The 21,586-nt window shown below is 40.5% G+C and overlaps 1 protein-coding gene across 1 annotated transcript; it reads left to right on the forward strand.

The window, feature by feature from the left end:
• Nucleotides 1-6: 6 nt before the first annotated feature.
• Nucleotides 7-18,932, forward strand: PPTC7 (PTC7 protein phosphatase homolog (S. cerevisiae)). Its single transcript, XM_010082500.1, has 6 exons — nucleotides 7-117; nucleotides 9,742-9,921; nucleotides 12,671-12,869; nucleotides 15,064-15,187; nucleotides 17,104-17,233; nucleotides 18,570-18,932. Exons 1-6 carry the CDS (start codon nucleotides 60-62, stop codon nucleotides 18,626-18,628), a joined length of 750 nt encoding a protein of 249 aa, XP_010080802.1. The 5' UTR covers nucleotides 7-59; the 3' UTR covers nucleotides 18,629-18,932.
• The last annotated feature ends 2,654 nt before the right edge of the window (nucleotides 18,933-21,586 follow it).

The following is a 21,586-nucleotide window of genomic DNA, read 5'->3' on the forward strand; positions in this document are numbered from 1 at the left end:
TGGTGACAGCCAGCTGTGGCTTTGGCAAAGATTTCCGTAAGGGTATCCTGAAGAAAGGCATGTGCTACGGGGATGACGCCTGCTTCGTGGCCCGGCACCGGTCGGCAGATGTGCTGGGTAAGTGCTGGCGGGGCCCTGCCCGGGGTGCTGAGGGGACTGTGGCTTCGGTGTGGTGACCCCCCCTCCTTGGGCCGCACATGGTGAAGCGGCTCAGGACAAAGGAGCCGGTTCCTCCTGTAAAAGGCAGGGTGAATTCTCTTTTTTTTAGTTTCAAAAGAAAGGTCTGGTGCTCTTTGTTGCAGCACAACGCCTGCTTCGCTGAGCCTGGCTCTGGGCTGGGTGGTGTGGGTGCCGGGTGGCCGGGCCCAGCCGTGGTGTTTCACCTGTAGGTGCCTGTAAGGCCCAGTGGCTCTGACAGCCAGAGAAACAACTTATAGTGCATTTCATTTCAAAACCTAACTAAGCCCCATATACATGTGTTGTATTTCTACCCAAAGGGTCATTGAAACAGACACTTCCTGATTTTAACGCATGCTGTGTCCTTGTCAAGTGAAAGGCAAAGTGACATTGAGACTGGTCTCAAATGTCAAACTTCAGTTTCAGTATTTGTTCTATCCTGATTGCACTCTCTGGTTTGGATTCACATGGAAAATGAATCTTAAGGGTTCAAATTTTAGAAGTAGGGAATAATTACAGATAATCAGTGGAAACTTCAGTTTATGAGCTGCATTGCTTTTGACAGCGCTTGACCTTTGTCCTGTGTAGTCAAGGTTGAATTTAGCTAACTGACGCTCTGCAAAACTTAGTTTTTGAGCAACTGACAGAAGTAAATTTTCACCAAAACTTTGACATTAAAAAAAAAAAAGCTTCCTGCCCCTGTTGCTTTTTTTTTTTTTTTTTTTAATTTAAAACTGGTGGGATTGCTCTGCAGTATTTTTTGATGTGATAGTGCTTGGAGATTCTTCACAATTTGGTGCTGTCATTGTAAGTTGGTTGCTGTTTAACGTAGCTGAGATATTTTTTCGGGAAGCTCTGACTTGGTGCTAGGTAACAGTATTGCTGATTATTCTCAAGGGAGCTGTTACTCTAAGGGTGATGCTGCAGCTTTCAAGGAGATGTTGAAAACTGGTCAATGCATTTTAGATGCTCTGCATCTTTTCTGTTGTGCCTGTTCCAGAGAAACTTTTTTCTATTAGAATTAGCTGTTGGACAACCTTACTTTAACATGTGACCGCTGCTGGCTGCCTTTAACGTTCATTCTAGGCCAGCGCTGATAAATAACTGAGCAATCAGTATTTGCCCGTAGGAGAAAATCAGAATCTCAGAATCTCCTTTACTTGTGTATGGATTCTTTGCATGGGGAAGCGGGTAGATGTAGACCCATTTGATAATGTTTAGGGTTTTTTGGCCATATTTGGTAATCACCATATGTGGACCTACAGCTTGTCTTGTCTTCCTGCTGGAATCAACAGAGAATTGCATTTCTAAGTTGGTGTTTGCATTAATTTTCATGGCAACTTGCAAACAAACAGAATTGTAACTCCACTTAAAGAGCAAACAGCAAAGGAGGCTTCAGACCAGATTGTCTTAAGTACCAAGAGGAAAATGATTTGAATAGGAAAGGTGGTTTGTTTTTTTTTTTAACTTGTAAAGCTATTTTCAGGTTAGTTCTTTATTGCTTTTCTAATGTATGTACCAATAAACCAAGATGACTGTACGATCTGTGAACAGTAACACTCAGGATGGGTTTTGATACAATCTAACTTGATGCTTTTTCTTCATCCTAAGTACCCAGACATAATAGTTTGCTGCTTGGTTCTGCTACTACGATCGCCTCTTTGCTCTCCCTTTCTCAAGCGGCTCTTCAGCACTGCTGCAAAAAGAGTTTCAGTGTTTTCATGTCCACAATTCCTCTTACTCTCATCACAAATCTCATCACAAAGAGCCTCATAAATTTTTTACTGACTCAATACCTGTCTAGCTCTGCACCTCAACAAAACTGGCTGAGCTAAACTGTTGCTTTTCAAGCTACATTTTTCAGTATTGTTTTAATGAAGAAGCTCATGTGGTTTTAGCCAAAGTGATCACTAGATGCAGTAAGAGTGCTTTTAGAGAACAGCAAATTTCAAATGTATGACTTAGTCTGCCCTTGTAGACATCAGTGACAAAGCCATGCCAGATAATTCATTTAAAATTCTTTTGTGCCAGTCTTTATTCTAGAGCCAGTATACGGGAAGCGTGCCTGTGTGGGATGGATATGGGTGTGGTGTAATAGTGAAAGAGCTACTCCCAGCCACTTGGCATGAGTGCTTGGGGATTCATTTTCTTAGGTCAAACAAAAGTTGACTAGGCAGTGTGTTTATAGTAGACAGAGAAACACTAAACACTGCTTTTGTTATATGTATACTGTATAGTCTTAAGGCTGAAAATTTAAGTGCCTTCTAGTCTGTGCTTTACCCTTTCATAGTAAGATCACAGAAAGCTTTTGATGATATTATTTCCAACCCTCCCATAGTTGTTAAAGGCTTGATGAGGCTTGTTACTGGTGTACCTGAATCCTTGGAAGTTTTGTCTCTTATTTTTACTTGTGTCTGGTACATACCTGTTAAATTTGCGTGTTTTCTTCCCATCCTGAGCACAGAGAGAAACAAGAAACTCAAAACCAGAGTGTTTCCTTTGGGATCACTCTGAGAAAAGGAAATGGCTTTACTGCTAGTATTAATCTCTAGAGCTTTATGATTCAGGCCCATGTTTCCTTTTTGCTGCACCTTGTGCCATATTGTACCTTCCTGTATGCTCGCTGTCAGTGTCTTGGTTGTCCAGATCTTCAGAATGCTCAAATATCTTCTTGAGGCTTGGTAGACATTAGGTGCTTCTGAAGGCACACCTTTGTAACTTTGGAGGACAGAAATACTGTTTTTCAAAGCTGAAAAATGAAACTCTTCAGGAACTGGTCCCTCTGTTTTTTCTTAATTAGCGTGTGAGTAGAATTTTTAGTGCATAGGGAGCAAAACACAAATTTTAAAAATTAAACACTTTATATAAACATTTCACTTACTTAACAAAACTAAACATTGAAGCTTGTTTGTAAAGTTTGAGATGTCTCATGCTGGTGATTGTTTTTTTCTATTGTTGGGATCTGTCTTTTCTTGCTTATTCCTGCCTTATCAGGCTCCTGGTGTCTTTGCTATTTTTTTATGGATTTTCCAAGCTGTTGTGTGACTCATTATTGAAACACGACTGCAACCAATGCGCATCCCGTGACAGCATCGCTTATACAATGTCTGTGCTGGGTAGAAGTTTGGGTGTAGCCAGTGTGACTTGACTAGTCTTCCAAACTATTTCTGTCCCCCCCAGTAGTAGGAAAAAAACTGTCTGGCAGCAGGGTACTGTTTGTCCACTACAAAGCTACAAAGTTAAAATTTGGTAACTGTTCCATCTGCTGCAAATCTTGACTTTTTTTTTTTTTTTTTTTTTTTTCTAGGAAGAGAAGGGTATTGTAGGGCAGCTGCTCTAAACTGAAAGGAATTGCACTTTATTTGAAAATTAAGGTTTTTTAGCAGCCTGCATAGGAGGTGCGTAAAACTTAAATGACAAAGCCCCTGGAATATTGTTAGTCTCACTGTCATCAAGAAACGTAAACTCCAAATCCTATAAAAGGATTTGTAGATGAAATGTCAAGGTTGTTCTGGCAGCTATAGAGGAGGAAGGGATTCTTACTTTGATGCCTGAAGGTCATCTAAGACAGTGTTAAGTGGTTTATTTGGTATCATATGTATTAAAGAGATTGCTGCCTTATCACAACTTATCACACTAAAGGAGGCAAGTAGTCTCCTTGCTTCAAAGAGCCTTTCACCTGTTCTGCTGGGAGAATTCAGGACATTTTAGAGGGAATAATCTGTGTTTTGAAAAAAATGGTATATGTGTCTTAGTGTGTAATAGACCAAATTAAATTTTCTTTTTAACATGGGAGCAGAAGTACTGTCGTTTGTAGAGAAACTATGGATTATTGAGAAACATCCCCATTAACAATCATATGCACCGGCATTCTGGTCAATGCAGCTGATCCAAATGTCAGCAGAGCTGTTCTTAAGTGGTATTGAATGTAACCTCTTAGAAATGTGGTAGCGCTCTTTCTGAGAATGAAACTGAAATCTGGTTATTCATCTTTGCCGCAGTTTCTGGAAGTTGCACGCAAGGCATTCTGATCAGAATTTGCAATTGATCACTTAACTGTAAGTGCTGTTGATACTTGTTGATAGCAGACAATTTTCCATTCGTGTGCAGATCTTAGCTTGAAGGAAAAGCAGTTCTATCAGAAATCACAGAAGGAAATAAGCAAAGTTGAACACAGTACAGTAGGTGAGGTGTTAATCATACCTGTGTCGCAGGAAATGTTGCAAAAAAATCTGCTGCTGTTTACTTTGGTTCATCTGCGTTATTAATATTGTGAGCCCGAGACTGCTCAGGCTGTCAGTGATTTCAGTGCAGCGTGGCTGGTGTCTGTCTGCAGTACCTATCCCTTTTCATCATCTAAGTGCCAACCGCCAGTAGCAGTTCAGCTATGAAAATAATTTCCAGGGTTGCTCAACACCTTGAGAGATTAAGTAGTTATAACTACACAGGGAAGTTTTTACACAACTTTCAGAGATAAAGAGTAGTTTAGTGTTCTCCTGTAGCTCCCAAAATCCACTGAGTGATTTCTCAGGCTTAAATAAAATATGTAAGAGATCTACCTGGTAAAAACCTGTTTTGGCAAAAATAATATACTGTAGCAGGAAAAAAAAAAAAAAAAGATATATATATATATATAAGGAACTCGTGCTTTTTCCTGGAAGTAGATGCACAATTTAATGTTTTCAGTTCCTTGTTTCTCCTTCAGTCTGTTTTTCCACATAATGTCTCACTTTGCCTCTTGCTGTTTGTTCCTCATTATCACTCGACCAGTTATTCTTGCAGTACCTTTCTATTTAACACAAGGGCAGTTCAAGGTCTACTGTAACCTTTAAAATGCACAGTGTGAATAAGTAACCTTTCCTTTTGTAACTAGTTATCAGTCGCACACAATCTGCCCTTAGGGATTTGTATTTAACCAGGTTATTTCTTTGTGAAAATGGGGGAAGGGGAGGGGTAGGTACCATTTGGGTGTAACATTGTGGTCCCATACACACCGCCAGTGAGACTGCTAGCGCTGGCTTTGAGCTAGTGCCTTGCTTTGTACAGAGAACCGATCTAGGTGTATGATTTATCCCATCGCTGCTAAACCAAGATATCTTATCAGTTTATCTCAATTCTGATATACTGACAAATATTAGGTGCTGTATTTCAAACCTGTGTAGTGCAGCAGGTTGTACTTTGTTACCATTTTAGCCTTTCTTCTACACTTGATGCAAAATAAATTCAGTCACAAATGCATCCTTTTGGTGTTCTTTTATCCGTGTTTCTAAGAATCTCGAGAAATTTAAAGTTCAGTAGGATGTGTGGAGTCTCTGACAACGTTGTGGTTGCACACAAAAGCAGTTCCTGCTGGCACACTTGTGCCTCCCTGGTGCTTCTGTGTGTGGTTGTTATTCTTAGCTGATGCAATGTTTGAAAGTATCCATCTTTCAAGATGTTTTTTGGACAGTGTGATACTTTTGGACTCTGACCACGGACAGGTTAGTTTGACAGCTAGCCAGAACTTCCACTCACAACACTATTTATATTAAACAGGGTATGGTTAGTATAGTGGCTTTGTTCTGACCTTTAAGCCTGTTTAGTTTTTATTTGCTTTGAACTGTGTAGAACATCTGGGTCTGACCTATAAAAATGTGCGGTGACAGGCACGTTACTACTCTCAGCACTGGCAGGCTGCTCCCTGGGCTTCTGCCGTTAACCTTATGTGTTGGCAGTCAAAACGGCTTCTCGTCTGCACTCCAACTGGTATTTATCCCAGGTGCTTTTAGCATTTTGAAGTAAATTTTAACAAGTTTCAGTGCCAGTGTCTTCACTTGCTCGGTTTCAGGGCTGCAGCTTCAGTCACTTGTGCTTTGTCTTGAAACTTCATTACAACTCTATGAGAGATCTCGATACACTGAATCTTTAAGAAGTTAGAGTAATTTTTTTTGGACAGACACATGCAGCGAGTATTTAATCTGGCAGTAGTACTTGCGTATTTTCCAGCAGAAGGCGATGTGGTGGAGTGTTAACTCTCAACGATTCATAAAGGTCTCCATAATATAGTTAAATACTTGAGAAGCATTTATTCTTTTGAAGTAATTTATTGTGAAATTTTCAATTGCTTTATTTACAGTGGTGGTTCATCTAGCCACAGGTGTTTCACTGTATCATGTGGCCATTTGTGTAATTTCTGCACAGGCTTGACCAGGGAATATCCAAAGAAATCTTTCTATAACATTTTCTGATTTACTCAATAGCTTAGAAAAAATCAAGGATTGTGTACTGTTAAATTCCAGCAGTTCTTCTCAGCCATGCAGTTTTTCTTAAATGTCCTACGATTCCTATTTTGCAGTATGATTATTTTAAATTAAATGGTGGATACTGGAAGTTGAAATTCAATGATTTATAGTGAAATGTAAGAAAATGAGAACCTGAGCAATCTTTTTCACTTGTTAAAGCAGTAGTATTTTGAATATGTGCGGGGTTTCTTTTGTCTTAGGTGAAAACAAAGACAATATAAATGAACAGAGTTTGGCATTATTCCTTGGCAGTGATGCTGCCAGTAGCTGTACCTTTGAATTTTCCTTTGATGGCAGAGGGAAAACAAGCTATTACATAAAAATTAGTCCATTTTTATGAGTTGTTTTTGGTTCTTGCTACTTCTGGAGTTTGAAATATCTCACAGATAGTTTTGTTCCTTGTTTGCTGTACATCAAAGATCACAAAGTTTTCTTAAACTTTATTCTAATTTACATTTTGTTTTATTTCAGTAGCAGTTTATTCAATCTATTTTAAGATCACATATTCCTTTCCCATCAGACTGTTTAGTTTATGTTGGGAATGTAGGATGTGAAGATACTGTTTTTACTTCAAACCATGCTGAAGGTAGGACAGGATGGCTAAAGATCTCGGAGAATGTAAAAATCTTCTTTTAAGGCAGAAACAATAAAGGTGGATGTTTTCTAGGTGGCCCTGTGTGGTATAGGGCTTCTTGAATGTCCTTTGCCTGTGTAATGCCATTGATCTTGATGGCAGCAGCAATTCCTGGCTCTGTGCCGGAGCAGGAGGAAGCGGGAGGGCTGCTCTGGCTGTGCTTGTGACCCATGCTTTGGGAGCCAACAAGGTCATTTGGCTTAAATTAAATTAACTGACCCATCATCTTTGAGAGATACAATTAAAAAAAAAAAATAAAAGGGAGGGTGGGGAGAAGCAAACCTTTGCAAAAAACCCCATGTTGTCCATTTTGAGCAAGGACAAGAACTAGATGCCAGTGGTGATACCTGAGTCAGTGAGCTGATGGGGTGTCGTGGAGGTGTTACAGTGAAAGATGCTCCAGACCCCGCTCATGAATGTGGTGGTCCCATTTCTTTGGTGCCAGTGATGGAGAAGGAAGGCACAACTGTCTCTTTGATTCTTAAGCAGACAATCAGTTCTCTTAAGCGTGGTACAAAGCTAAGTCAGAGGAGCTACTCGTGGACTGTCTAGAGGATGATTGTTTTGGAAGGCACTGGCAGAATGTACTTCAGGCTGTTTATAGCTTGCACAAAGCAGGCAGGAAGGCAGACAGACAAAGCCATTTCATGGCTCAAGATAGAGTATGAAGTGTGCTGCCGTGATTACGGATTAAGATTTCCTTCCTGGAATAAGAAGTGAGCAAAGAAAATCAGGTCTTACTTTTGCTTTAAAAGTTGAAATAGGTTTTGATAATTAACCTTGTCAGGTGCTTGCTATGATGGCTTTCTTGTACTTTATACTAACGCTGGAGTGTTTCTATTTAAATATTTCCCAAGAAGACTAATGCAAAAACGGTTTACTGATTGCTTGAGGGAGCTCCCTAACTTCTGATGAGCTTGTTTTGTAACCACCCTAGGAGACAAAAGCTTTGGGCAGTACTTGACGAACAGCATCTTTTCATTGCATTAATCCCGTTGCCAGTGAAGCAGTGCTGTATTCAGCTAGCAGGAGTACATCTGGATCGTGTTCATCTTAAAGGGAAAAAAGACGCTCATCTGGTAACTTAATGTAAAGCAAGCATCATCATCCAAACTGAAGCTTAGTTTCTGTTTCAAGTTCTAGATCTATAACTTTTTCTTAACAATCTCTTATTCTAGACTTGCCTGTGTGGCAGCAGAAAGCAAAGGGTTAATCCAGTATTAACCTGAAGGTGTGGGACCAGTAAAGAGAGGATTAGCTTCTTCTCGAAGAACCCAGAGAAGGCATTTCCGAGAATGCCAGGGTTGCTTTTGCGTGAGCTTCTTCCCAGGGTCTACTCTGAAGAGGTGAATACAGGGATCTGCGTTCTTCTAAGAAAGCAAACAGACAAAGCAGGTGTCTAAAAGGTTGTGCACTATTTTTGGGAGAAATCTGATTAATGTTGATAGGCTGTTCAGAATCTGGCTATAACCTCCTGTCAGATTATAGTTCGTGCCAAGGTCGGCTCTAAACCTTCCGTCTCAGTTTCAGATGGTGTCCCATGTGAAGGGCATTTGTAGATGAGGCAAACTTGGTTTTTACCTTCTCAGTTGAATTTTCATGCCTGTGCTAATTGCAGAATTTTTTTTTCCCTGAGGAGGCTGTTCTTCAGCACAATCTGAGCTCTGAAATTGGCTCTTCATGCTTTTATCATGTTCATTGTGTTACAGAAAACTGTGCTTGAAATGGTTAGTCCCTTACATGATGAGGATCAAAAAGATTTTTGGAAAAATTTCCAAGTAGAAATATTTTTCTCATGGATAATACTTTGGGACAGCATTTTACTTGTATTGCTAAAGCCAGTTCAGGAAGTTCAAAATACTCTAGCCAAATGGGCAGCAGAATATCATACCAGTTACTTATCTCTTCTCCCTTACCACCCCTCTTCTCTGTGTGCATCTTCGCTGTTTGCCTCTGCAGTTGCTCAGAAGCTTCCTGGTCTAATTTTCTGATGTCTAGGTTGTTTTAAATAACTGAATGAAAATTGGCTGGATCATAGTTTTCATTCTCTTGCCTGGCTAGAGCTGTAAGCAACAAACTATCCTTGCAGGGGTAGGTCCCAGCATTGTGTTAGGTATGTAGTTTTTTGAACACTTTTAAAATGTAAGTTTATTTTCTACAGAAATTGGTACTACCAAATAGAAAGCATTGTTCTTCATATGAGCGAGCAGATTGAGAAGAAACTTTGGGCCGCTGAATAGTGAGGAAGAGTTTCTTTATCATATCTGTCCTTTTTAATAACAACCTTCACATTAAAACTAATAGAAACTCTTCTTCCTTTTCAGTGTGCTAATCAAGGGTTAATGTGATTGCACCCACCTGCTTCCCCCCAAGTTCTCCATTAGTTCTCTGGTGAAGACGGCCTCCTCACAGAGTTCTCAGCATTGGACTTTTACCTTCTCTTCAGCGATTCAGATGATACTTAGAGATTTGCCTAGGAGCTGATGTGAGAAGTTATCTTAAAAATGCTCAGAAATGTGTTTTTCTTAATCAAAAATGGTCCTATGTCCTACTTTTTAGTTACTGAATATCATAAGAGATGTCAAAACTTAAAAACCTTCTTTTGGAAACTGTTTCTGTTAATATAACTAATTTTCTGTTTTCTTCTAGGGGTAGCAGATGGTGTAGGTGGCTGGAGAGACTATGGGGTTGACCCTTCTCAGTTCTCAGGGACTCTAATGCGAACATGTGAACGTTTAGTAAAAGAAGGACGGTTTGTACCAAGTAATCCTGTTGGGATTCTCACCGCAGGCTATTGTGAGCTGTTGCAGAACAAAGTACCTTTGCTTGGTAAGCGAGTAAAAATGTATAAATTGGATCTGTGTTGTATGTTATCTGGACGTATGCTTGGTCAAGATTGCTTAGATCTGTTGTCAGCTTCTACAACAAATTTGCAGACAGGTACCATCTGTTAAATATCCAAAAAATTTAGAAATGTAGTTGCCTTGGTAGCTTTCTTATTTTCTCTTATATGTTTAAAAACTATCTTGATGCATTTGGTAATGCAGGGGATGTTTGTGTGTGTGTATTAAAAAAAATAAAAGGCAGACTGCCCTTGTGTGTGGAGGGTGGTAGTTAACCAGAGCTTGCAGAGAGTTTGTGAAACGAGGTCAGCAGTAGAATTATGCTGTAGCATGTACACTTCTTGCTCTCTCTCTTATGCATGTGTAAGTAACTGTTCTCTGTTGAAAGCTCTTAATGGTTGGTTGTGCCTTTTTGCTTAAGCTATGTAAGCAAAAATATTTTCTGACAAGAATTGGATGCGGTTCTGCTCACTCCTTGGTGTACTGCTCCTGTTGCCTTTTATGTCCAATGAACTTTAGACCTAATTGTTTGACTTAAGTAGTTTATATCGTACAATCGCTGGTATCATATATTATTTTTATAATTCTTTGTGGGGGATTCAGTACATATTTTTTTGAAAGTAAAGTAGATGCTTAGCATATTCTGTGTCAAACTTGATTTTAGGCAGGGCATCCAGCTGCCCTGGGAGTGGTGAGCAGATCGAGAGGCAACATTTGGCCTCAGCTGACAACCTTGAGAACAGAATACTTCTCTAAAGGGCATATGACCTCTTCTGCACCAAGAAAGTGTTACCCTGCATGATACGCATGCTTCTCACCTGACCTTAAACTTGTGTGCCAGGAGAGCGCTGTGTAAGCTATATTTAACTTGCCTGCTGAGCTTTCGAACAGATGTTCTGGCATTATATACCTAAAGAATAGGTTCAGACCTCAGAAGTGACCTTAAGTATCACTAAAATAGCAGTGGTCGGTAATTAATTTTGTATGTTTAATAGTGCTTATTTGTGCAAAGCAGATGTAGCTGTAAGTGATCCACAAACTGGGCCACTGGTGAGAGCTCACAACGGCTTTGTAGACGGAGGCAGCCCTGCTTGGCTTGACCTTTCGAATTCGGAAAAGCAGCATATGCTGAGTCACAAGATCTGCATTCCACACATGGCCTCCTAGTTACACTCTGCTAATAGAGTTAGAATTTGAAACTAATGATCCTTAGTGTTTCTCCTTTAACCAAGAACAGTATTTTTAGAAGTAGAAACAAAACCCTGGCATTGTCAGGGCAATGAGCATTTAGAGTTTATTTTAAATGAAGGGACAGGACTTCATTAAGGCGGATTCACTTGGCAGTAACTTTTCCTTGCTGTTGTGCTTTAAGTCTTGATACTTAGCTCATCAGAATTGAATCTAGCAAATATTTAAAAATAAAACTGAAGGGAGAGGAAACTGTGCCATTTATTTAAACACTGTTCTTGTATTGCAGAACAGTCTTGGATGCTGTCACACATAAAATCTGAATTTTTCCTAAGACAGTGCTTTGACTTACCGTTCAGTAACAATGGAGAAGGTCCTGTACATTCATAGAGAACAAATAAAGTGCAAGTGTGTTGCAGGGAACTCCCTGAATTAAAAAAGGGAAACATCTGGCATAGGTGATGCCTAGAGCCAGCTGGACTCCTGTGCTAGCAAGCCTGATTGTAAGCTTAGCTCATTGCAAGCTTGTGGTCGATCCAGCATGTAGCTGTGCTTGGAAACTTCTGCTGGAAGAATGTTAGGATAGAAAATGAAGATTATTCACCAGCTGGTGATACAGGGACTTACGTTAGAGGCAGAAGTCAAGAAGAAATGCTTTAGCTGTGTTTCACCCTCTTCAGGAATGAAAGCTCTTTTGGTGGCTGTGCTGTCCTGTTAGCAGAAATTAAGTGATTGCTGTTTGCTGTGAAGGTCTTAGTCTGTGGATGGGTGTCTTTGCAATAGTTATTTTTGTGGCTTGCAACCAAGCGTGGTTGGTGGCTCTCCCAGTGAATGAATCGAGAATTCCTCAGTGCCCTCAGGCATGGCTGGGATAGTTCTGAGCACATATCTTCCTGTTTGTCTTTAATCTGGAACAGTATTTATCTCTGAAACATGCTTTCTTTAAACTTGTGAAGTTAATATCCTGAAGATGTGACAAGATTTTTTTTTTTAAATGTAAAGATAGCTCTACAGAGCCATACTATGAAGAAAAGCAATTTAATATTCTGACAAGAGTAATGGGACAATACCTGAGAACTGCTTGTAATGAAGTACTTACTTGGCGTGGTTTGTTTACAGCTGATGAGTGAAACTGTGTGGAGAGCACCTAGTATTGTATGGATGCTACTAGAATTCTATTATCTCAATGATTTCAGAATTTCAGTATTTTATGTGACTTCTGTAAATCCAGTCCTATAGCAGAACGTGCTGACGTATGTTGGGATGGAAAACTGTAAATAAAGTGGAACAAAACAGGTATTTGTCAGCATAATGTGTTTACCAAAATCAAAGCAGGAAAGTAAGTTCTATACAAAAATCATAGTTTGTGTTGCAAAGATGTCTACCATTTTGCTGTTTTAACATATATTAATTTTGGCATAACTATTTCAATTTCTCCTGATTTGTAAGCTTTGAAAAATATTTTAATAGTTGGACTATGAATCAGATGGGTGAAAGAGCAGGCAATTTCTGTAAGGCTAACTCTAGTTACTGTGTTCTGTTTCCAGGAAGCAGTACAGCTTGTATAGTAGTTCTGGACAGAACAAGTCATCGTTTACATACAGCCAACTTGGGAGATTCTGGATTTTTGGTAGTCAGAGGAGGAGAAGTAGTACATCGGTCTGATGAGCAACAGCATTACTTCAACACTCCGTTCCAACTGTCAATAGCTCCACCAGAAGCAGAAGGAGTTGTCTTAAGTGACAGGTAAGATGGGAGAGGATCTTAAATTTTTAATCTGTGTGTGATCAGCTCCCAAAAGCCTGCAGTTTCGCTGCTACAGTGCTCTTTGTACAGTGCAGCGTGGCGCGTGGGGTTTAAGCAGGTATCCAACCAAAAGGTCTCATGCCTGCCCTGGCTTTAGGTAATGTCAACCTTTCCTACCTTGTACTTAAAAAATTTGGTACGCTGTTGCACAGTCTGAGTTTATTGGGCTAATGATTATTCATTCATGGTAGCGTATTCCTGTAGTTTCTGGTATGCACTAGGCACGATCTGATCCATGGAAAGACATTACTCAATAAAGCTGCTGCAATAAGACAGCAGCTTGGTGTATGTGCCGGTCATCCTGCCTAAGTGGCTTGTCTTATCAGTGGCTTTCGTTCCCAGTCCATCTGTACTCTCTTGAGACTGGTTTGGAGTACGCTAATTTAGATATCTTGGCAGTGAGGTAGCAAGTACTTGAAGAATAGAGCAGAGGGACATGTGACTGTAACTTGTGTTTCCAAATAGCTGTGTTTCCCGCAGCATATTGTATTTGACCAAAACGAGCGAAAAAACTGTTTGGCGGAACATCAAGCTGGGAAATGAGAGTATTAGGAAAGGACAATCTGTTCACAGAAATGAGTTGTTTCAAAGGCGGACTTGTACTTGTGTTTTTCCCTAAGAATGTCAGGCTGGTTCGTCCTCTGACTTTGTGAAGTCTCACCAGTAAAATAAAATACATTTTTAAAAAAATAATCTTTCAAATATGTATTAAAATACAACTTTCAAATCAATGGTTATACGCTCATTAATGTGATAACCTTCTTCTGAATACAGGAGGATGACAAAGGCATCTTCAAAGAGTGACCATAGTATACAGGGAATGCAACAGGCATCTTAACATTTTGATACTGCATCAGCCTTGATATTTAAAGCCTTGTAAGGGTTATGACTTTTAATGCTAAAATAGCTCTTCTTTAAAATGTTGGTTAAGTGGTTGAAACTCCTGACCGTTCTCGCATGTGGTTTAGTTACTTCGTCATAAGACTGCAGAGGGGAAGCTAGGGTACAACGCCGAAATTAGAACCTTAAACAATCTGACCCCTTTATTAGACTAAAATGAAATGATTGTTTGAAATTCCAGAGCTATAAAAATCTTAATTTTTCTGAAATTGTATGTCACCCATGGAAAGACAAAAACCAAAAAACACCAGAAGAATTGATAACGTCCAGTGGAAGTCGGGAAAGCGAAGTAATCTGAGTCATCGCGTAATGAGGAAAGCACAAGATAAATGAGCTCCCACACTTCAGTTCTGAATCATGATTATAGCTTTCTGGCTAGGTTCTGCACTGTTCTTGACGTTAATTAGTACTCATGCCTGTTGTCTAAATGCTTCAGTACTTTTTAAAATTTGTTGTCCCAGTTAAATGTTAAATTTGGCTATATATGGGAACAGACAGGGAATCTTAACTCTATTCACCTTCCTGAAGCTACAGATCAGTTGAGCAAAGCAGCTTTTCTGTTTGTTGGCATAGCCAAATGGCATGGGATGCAGCAGCTTCTCCCTTTTAAAGACCCCTGAGGAATCTTTAAAAATGAAGGGTTTGACATTATGCTGCTTCTGAGAATTGGATTTTGCAGCAATATTTGTGGCCAAAATAGATATTTTCTCCTCTTGGTATTGTGTAATATATTAGACATAAGTAGACCAACCGACTGTGGTCTCCTGGTAGCGCTTTCCAGACGTGTTTCATATTCCATTGCATTAGAAAGTGATTCAGAATCCTTAAGTGTTTTGGCCGTTCCTGTTATGAATTGTCCTTTCAAGTATAGCTCTCTTACGTATTTAAGATGAGTGAGAAGGAAGCCCTGAGCTGCCATTCTGCTTAATGGTTTCCATGGAGATACACTTGTGAAGCGGATTAGAGCACAGGATTGTTCACCTGGGAATTTTAAATGCAAATCCTTTGTGTAATGGCTGGAACATTACCTGTTTGCAATCACGGCTCTTCTGTTGGAGCTTTCTTGACAAGCTATCTTGGTGCAAAAGCTCCGCAGTCAGTGATTATTTCTTTCTTTTGTAGAAAACACACAACAGCAGTGAAATAGGAAAGCTGTTGATGTGGTAGTTTGGCATTGCTTGGTGCCTTAGTGAAAGCTGAGTCCTTTTCTCTAACACACCTCTCATCTCCCCAGCCCTGATGCTGCCGATAGTACTTCTTTTGATGTCCAACTCGGAGACATTATTTTGACTGCAACAGACGGACTGTTTGACAACATGCCTGACTACATGATTCTGCAGGAGTTAAAAAAGCTGAAGGTTAGTGTGTGTATTCTGAATCTCTCACATCTTTTGCACTGGTTATCCCTCAGAGTTACTACCATCACTTTTGATGCACGTCACTTTTGTATTTTATATAAAAGACCCACCACAAAGTGTCGTTCAGAGACTTTCCAGTTGATGCCACACGTGAGCAGTAGAAGGGGACGCTGACCCCAGAGCGCTGTCTCTTGGGTCTGCTACCAGGCTGAACCCAGAAGCAGCAGCTTGGGGATAAATTTCCCAAGGAGCAGCTGGTACTGTGTCACTGAGTAGTGATGGGAGGGAGAGGAGGAAGGAAAAGGGGGAGATGTTCAGTAGCAGGCACTGCCCTTGGCCAGCTGCTCACACATTGTATGTTATCTCTACTCGCAGGTTGTAGATTGTGTACGTGAAAATACAGCATTGTCTTAGGGGGTGAGCTGGATACTTAAAAATAATTTGAAGCTTTTCTAAAGGCTTATAAAATAGTAATTGTAAAGTAGTATGGAATGTCTGAATTGTGGGTTGTGTGTGCTTGATAATCTTTAATGTTCTGTAAAAAAAAATACATGGCAACGTTTCCAGGTTAGTGACCACAAATGTTCTTTTAAATAGTAAAAATACATTAAAATATTTTAATTTGGATGAGAACATTTAGCTTAAGGCTATTTACTTACAGAAAGTATACTTAGGAGGTATCAATATGTATAACCTCCCTGAGGAAACTATTTTGATGTTATGAAATGCAAATAAGGTTAACATGCAGAATTATAGTGCGGTTTAAAAAAAATTGTCTGCTCTTATCCTGCAGTTACGTAACGGAGAGGTGGTATCAGACAGAGAATGGGTCCTTACAGACGAAATGTCTGAGAGGCCTCTCTGCAGTCCCCGCTGTCACTCTCCCCTCAGTGCAATACTCAGGTCTGAAATTGAGAAGCATGCAGCTGTGCTGTGAAACGGAACATGCGAGCGCAAGCTGTCACAGAGGCTTTAATCTGGTTAGCAAAGGTAGTGACAGCACCGACGATGTATCAGCATGCTGTCACGCTAACCTGTGTGGCTGTCCCTTAGATCATACCTCCGAGTGCCGTACTCCCGCCTTCCTTTTGCCGCACAGACGCAAGGTTAGCCTGGGCGGACACTGGAGATGGAATTCCCTTGTGGAAGAAAGTTGAGCTCCACCTTTTGGCGTGTTTGGGACAGGCACTGACATTCCCTGTGAGGTTCAGCCAAAAGTTAATCGTGTAAATGCCTGCTAATTCCCCAAAGTGTGGGGAAGGCTCTTGAAATGTCAAGGCATTTTAAAATAGTAACAAACAAAAAGAGCCGTGGTTGTCCTGTCGTTTTGGCTTCTGTAAGAAAAGTCTTGGAGTAAAGCAGCAGAGTTACTGAAACAGAAAAAAAACAGCACTTAAAATGCAGTCCACTTGCGTGCTCCATAAATTTTTCCTCAGATAACTTTAAGTGCTCCTTCTCCCCAAGTGTGCTCTTGTCAGTTTGGGTAAGAGGGTCAGAGAAGTGAGGCATCCCATTCAAGGTGAAATTTAATTACTGCAGCAGAGCCCATTTTGTGAGGGAAAGATGGTTCGTCCAGTGTGATCTGCCAGGATAGCTATCCCGCGGGTGAGACTGGTTAGGCTATTTTGAGTGTTAGTTTTCTAAATTTCTAAATTCTGCAAATCCTCCAAAACTGAGTCTTGTAGCTGCTGGTAGGGAAGGGAGGACTTAAGTAGTGAAGATTTGCAGTTCTAACCCAAATTATTAAAGCCTTAAAAGATGGTGAGGGTTCTGTTTGGAAGAGGAGGCGGTAACCAGTACCCTGATCAGTGAGAGGGGAGTCTGGTAGTCAGGGGTCTGTAAAACTGACACACATCAGCAAAACAACTACTGGTAGCCTTTCCTATAAGAATAAACTTTTTTCCTCATTAATTTAGAACTCCAACTACGAGAGTATACAGCAGACTGCACGAAGCATTGCTGAGCAAGCTCACGAGCTGGCGTATGATCCCACTTACATGTCGCCGTTTGCACAGTTTGCATGTGACAACGGATTGAATGTGAGAGGTAAGATTTCTTTTTTCTCCTCCTCCCACTCCTGCTATCTTTGAGAAGTCTTCAGCAAAGTGAAGTTCTGTTGTCCCAAAATGTCCTAGGAAAACAGATCGTTAAGAACTGTGGTTGGCAGTAGAGCACCAAGCTAGCTTGCTGGCTTTGGCAAGGGCCCCAGCTCCTGACACAGGTTATCCCAGACCCCGGCTGATTAGAAGCCTCCTGTGGGGAAGCAGCTGGAATGCAGAGAACGCAGGGCACTGGTTTTTGTTTTGTTTTGGATATTTTACCTAGTATATACACTCCTGCCCCAGCAATCCTGCCTGATACAAGTTCTCCAGGCTCTTAGGGAAACTACTTGACTTACTCCTTGAATTTGGGTGGGGGGTGTGTGTAGTTTTTGGGGGGTTTTTTAAGGTCTTCTATTATTGATGCTTTTTAGCTGAGATTCTGCCCATTCTTTGGTGATTTTATTTTTTTTTTGATTGTTTGAAATGTCTGACCCTTGTACCATTAGCAGCCCTGTCCTGATCTGTCCACTGGTTCTACTTCCTGTCCTCTAGAAAGATACTAACCCCTGGCAGAGTTCAGAGTCCTGCCAAACACCTTTCTTTTATTTCTTCTTCCTTTTTTTTTTCCTTTTAATAAATAAAACTGCTATTAAAGACGTTCTCACTATCTCTGTATCAGGAGGGCAGGATTTCCTGCAAGACCCAGAGACAACAGTTGTGAAGCCTGGGCTCCACGTTGCTACAAGGCTCAGTTGTTCAGTAATGAAACTGCAGATCTCCCAGGTCCCAAGGACTGGTTTGACTGTCTGCATAACAAAATGCCTCTTCCCTGAGCTATTTCTCGAGGATTTGAGTGTATTGCTCTAGCTGCTGAGGTTTGAGAAGTGACTGCTAAAAATGTTAAGTAGCTTTTAGACATGCAGTAATACATAGCTGGAGAAGATGCTGAAGAGGAGTTTGATTTACAGTGTTTTGATTTATTGCGGCTTGCTTGTAACAAAACAATGTCAGGGTTTTTGTACATTTATTAAATAGTGTGCTAGAAACCAGGCTTTCTGCTCTACTGCTAACAACAACGTTCAGGGTTCTGTACTCCTTCTAATAGATTGTGATCTCACTATAGCATAAAAGGAGAGCGCTTTTTTGTGGTGTTAGATGTCATTGCTACCCTCAGTTGCATTTTATAAAGAGGTGGAGGAAGCAGAGTTCTTGTGTTTACACAGAACAGTTTTTGAACATCTGAACTATTTTTTTACAGAGCTTTCCAGGAGTGAATGTCACAGATTATAAGGCGACCTGCTGTGGTTTGATGAAATAGTTTTATTTTTCTTATATTGCAGGGGGAAAACCAGATGACATCACCGTCCTTCTTTCTATTGTAGCTGAGTACACAGACTGATCTGCCTGGAGTGTCAGCTTCTGACATTTTCGTTATCCCTGAGCTCCTAGCTTCACCCGTACGGTTTCCTGCTGGCAGGATTGCTTTCTTCCTTCGTGGCTGCTCTCAGCAGCCAGTTCTCGAGCTCATTGCCTGTCTTGAGACACAACCGAAGTCCTTGTTCAGAACCACTCTCATAGTACACTGGTCTTTGTCTGCCAGCAAGAAATGAAGAAGCTCAAGGCTTGAAGCATGTCTTTCAGAGCTTAGCCATTGTCCTTAAAAGGGGGAGGATCAATCCCACATCGTTACTGCATTTGAAATGTGACTTTCAAAGGAGTAGAATTGGTTTATCGTCTTTCAAACTCGATTCAATAGATACCACCTCTACAAGAGGGCATATTACTCTATTTACTAGGAACGTTCACTGTTCATTAAAGGGTATGTTACAGAACACAGTTTCATAAGCATAGTCTTGTTACCGTGATAGCTGAGGTTTCGTGTTTCTAAGCTCCAGTTTTCAGGAGATTTATAACTGCTGTAAACATTCTGCTCTTGCCATCCATGGTGTCAGCCTAGGAGCCTTTTCTAGTACGGAATTTCAGAAAACATACTTAGTTCAAGTTATATGGATGCAAATGTGTTTTGTGATTTCAGGTGCTTAACTGTGATCTTAAAAGTTCTGCAGATCATTCGTCCATAATGGGCCTGGTATCTGGATGTTTTGGCTGTGGAGAATTTTTTTTTTATTTTAAAAACAAAAAAATTTATTCAGTCTCAAAACGCTGAGCTGGCCACAGTTGAGGTCCTTTCAGCCTTTTAACCCATCTTGCCAGCGCGGGATGATCCGGCATAAATGCTACAGTGGGAGGCTGCACAAAGGACAGATCATCCTCAACTCTGAACGGCTTCACTTTGGGTAGATAATTCTGTTGTTAACGGAACATAATTTGTGTTAATAATTGCCATTCTCACCTGTGTAGGACAGAATAGGCTGCACCAGTTGATCCTTATCTCTGACTCTCCAACAGGCACCTCTTTCTTACGCTGTGGCAGCAGCAGTAAGTACGTAAATGGAAACTCTTAATAATTAGCGACACTTACATTTCAGTAACTAAAGTTTAGGGTTTTCGGAATGAACCTTAATGATGTTTACAGTTATCTAACAGCCACTTTGCAATATTACATTTCTTTTTGAATTACAGTAGCTCACATTTGTCCCCCCCTGTTCTAGCAAGCTTTCCTTTTTCTTTCCTGAGGTTCATACAAAAAGCTGATAGCTGTAAAGAGTATATATATTTTTGGTCAGTTTTTCATTAACTTTTTTGCTGGTAGAAAAGTATGTAGAAATAAATTAAAGCCATGTTTTTATATATAAAAAAAGTCGGGTAATGTTGCTGTTTAGGTGAGTGCAGTTAAACTTGGTCAGTAAGTAATCTTACCTGTTCTCAAAAGGAGATTTTTACTACCTGGTTTATTGTATTAAAACTGTTTAAGTTTGAGGTTACCTCAACTTGTTTAAAGAATTTTTGTGGACTTGTACTGTATATTTGCGTAACTATGTCAAGCTTTTATTTAAGATCATTTAACATGTACCATGTACATGTCATTTTACTATATTTCAATGCATCATGCTTGTAACAGGCATTTCATTTATAATAAGTGATTAATTTGGAAGCTCTTCGGTAATTTATCTGCTATTCCTAAATTGGCATAATGTTAGCTATCTATTTTAAATCACCTTGTAATGACTTGTCAAAATGCCTTAACTACCCTAACTTGACCAAAATACTATTTTGGTGAGGGTATGGGGAGGATTATATTAATGAAGAAACATTCATTAGTTTTGCGATCCGTGGAAGTGAGTGGTGGATAACTTTGCACAAATCGTCAGTCCTTGTTGTTTTTTAAAATTGAACAAGCTGTACCTGGCTGTCTCGTTAGAAGGAATGTATTCACGCTGCAGTATAGGGCTTTGTTTCTAGCATTTGGGAGGGGGGTTCCCCTCTCAAATCTTGGGTGTCTTTACATTTTATTCTCCAGTATTTACTATCACACTTCTTGATTAGAGCAGAGTTGATCAATTCTTTCCCTTGAACTTCCTTCACAGTGGTGCCCCTGCAGACCTGGACTGCGTTGCACTCTGACCCCTGGCTCTCAGCACGCTTGCCCCCAGCCCTCGGTATTTTCCCCCCCCATTTTCTAGAACTATACGTTGGGAGGCGTATGCGCGTCAGATGGATGAGCGTGGCGAAGGCGCTCACCCCGCGCGAGGCGTTGTGCGCGCTGTACTCTGCCTCTGTGGGGCCGGGGTCTGGAAGCCCTGAGCGGAGCTGTGCTGCCGGGCAGGCGTGACGTTAAAGCCGTTCTTTGCTGAGCAGTGTCTACAAAGCCATTTGCCTCACATCACATGGTGATTATTATTTTTTTTTAGTAAAGAACAAATTTGGATTTTGATTCACAAATCATGAATTAATCCCTCACCAGACACACCAAAGACCAGTAAAGCTTATAGCTTTTCCATCTGTTTATAAAGCAATACTGTATTATAAAGAATTGATATTTTTATCACATGCTTGATTGTGGTTTTTTTTTTTTTTTAAGATGTGCACTCTAAACATATCAAACCTACTTTCTTCCTATGAACTTAAGCTGTCTGCGCACAAATTTTTGGAAAAGGAAATGACAGGGCCCATACTGTCAAATAATTGTAAACGATGCATGAAGCAGTAACACTTCCTAGGAATTAGATTATTGTGACTATTCACGAGAGGAACGTAGCAGAAAGGTGTTCCGTGAAATGGAAGCGTGCGTGAGCGGAGCACAGGCTGACTTTCAGCTGCTGCGGAGGGTGTTTGTTATTGGGAGCGGGTGGTTCGGGAGCAGTGATGTGAAGGAAGAATTTTATGCACCAGTAACCTGCGGTACCACGTAACGTACAGGACTGGCAGGAGTTGGGATTTCTGCGGCAGCGTTACT

The sequence above is a fragment of the Pterocles gutturalis genome, unplaced genomic scaffold (genome assembly GCF_000699245.1).
Source record: "Pterocles gutturalis isolate BGI_N339 unplaced genomic scaffold, ASM69924v1 scaffold36794, whole genome shotgun sequence".
Taxonomy (NCBI): Eukaryota; Metazoa; Chordata; class Aves; order Pterocliformes; family Pteroclidae; genus Pterocles; species Pterocles gutturalis.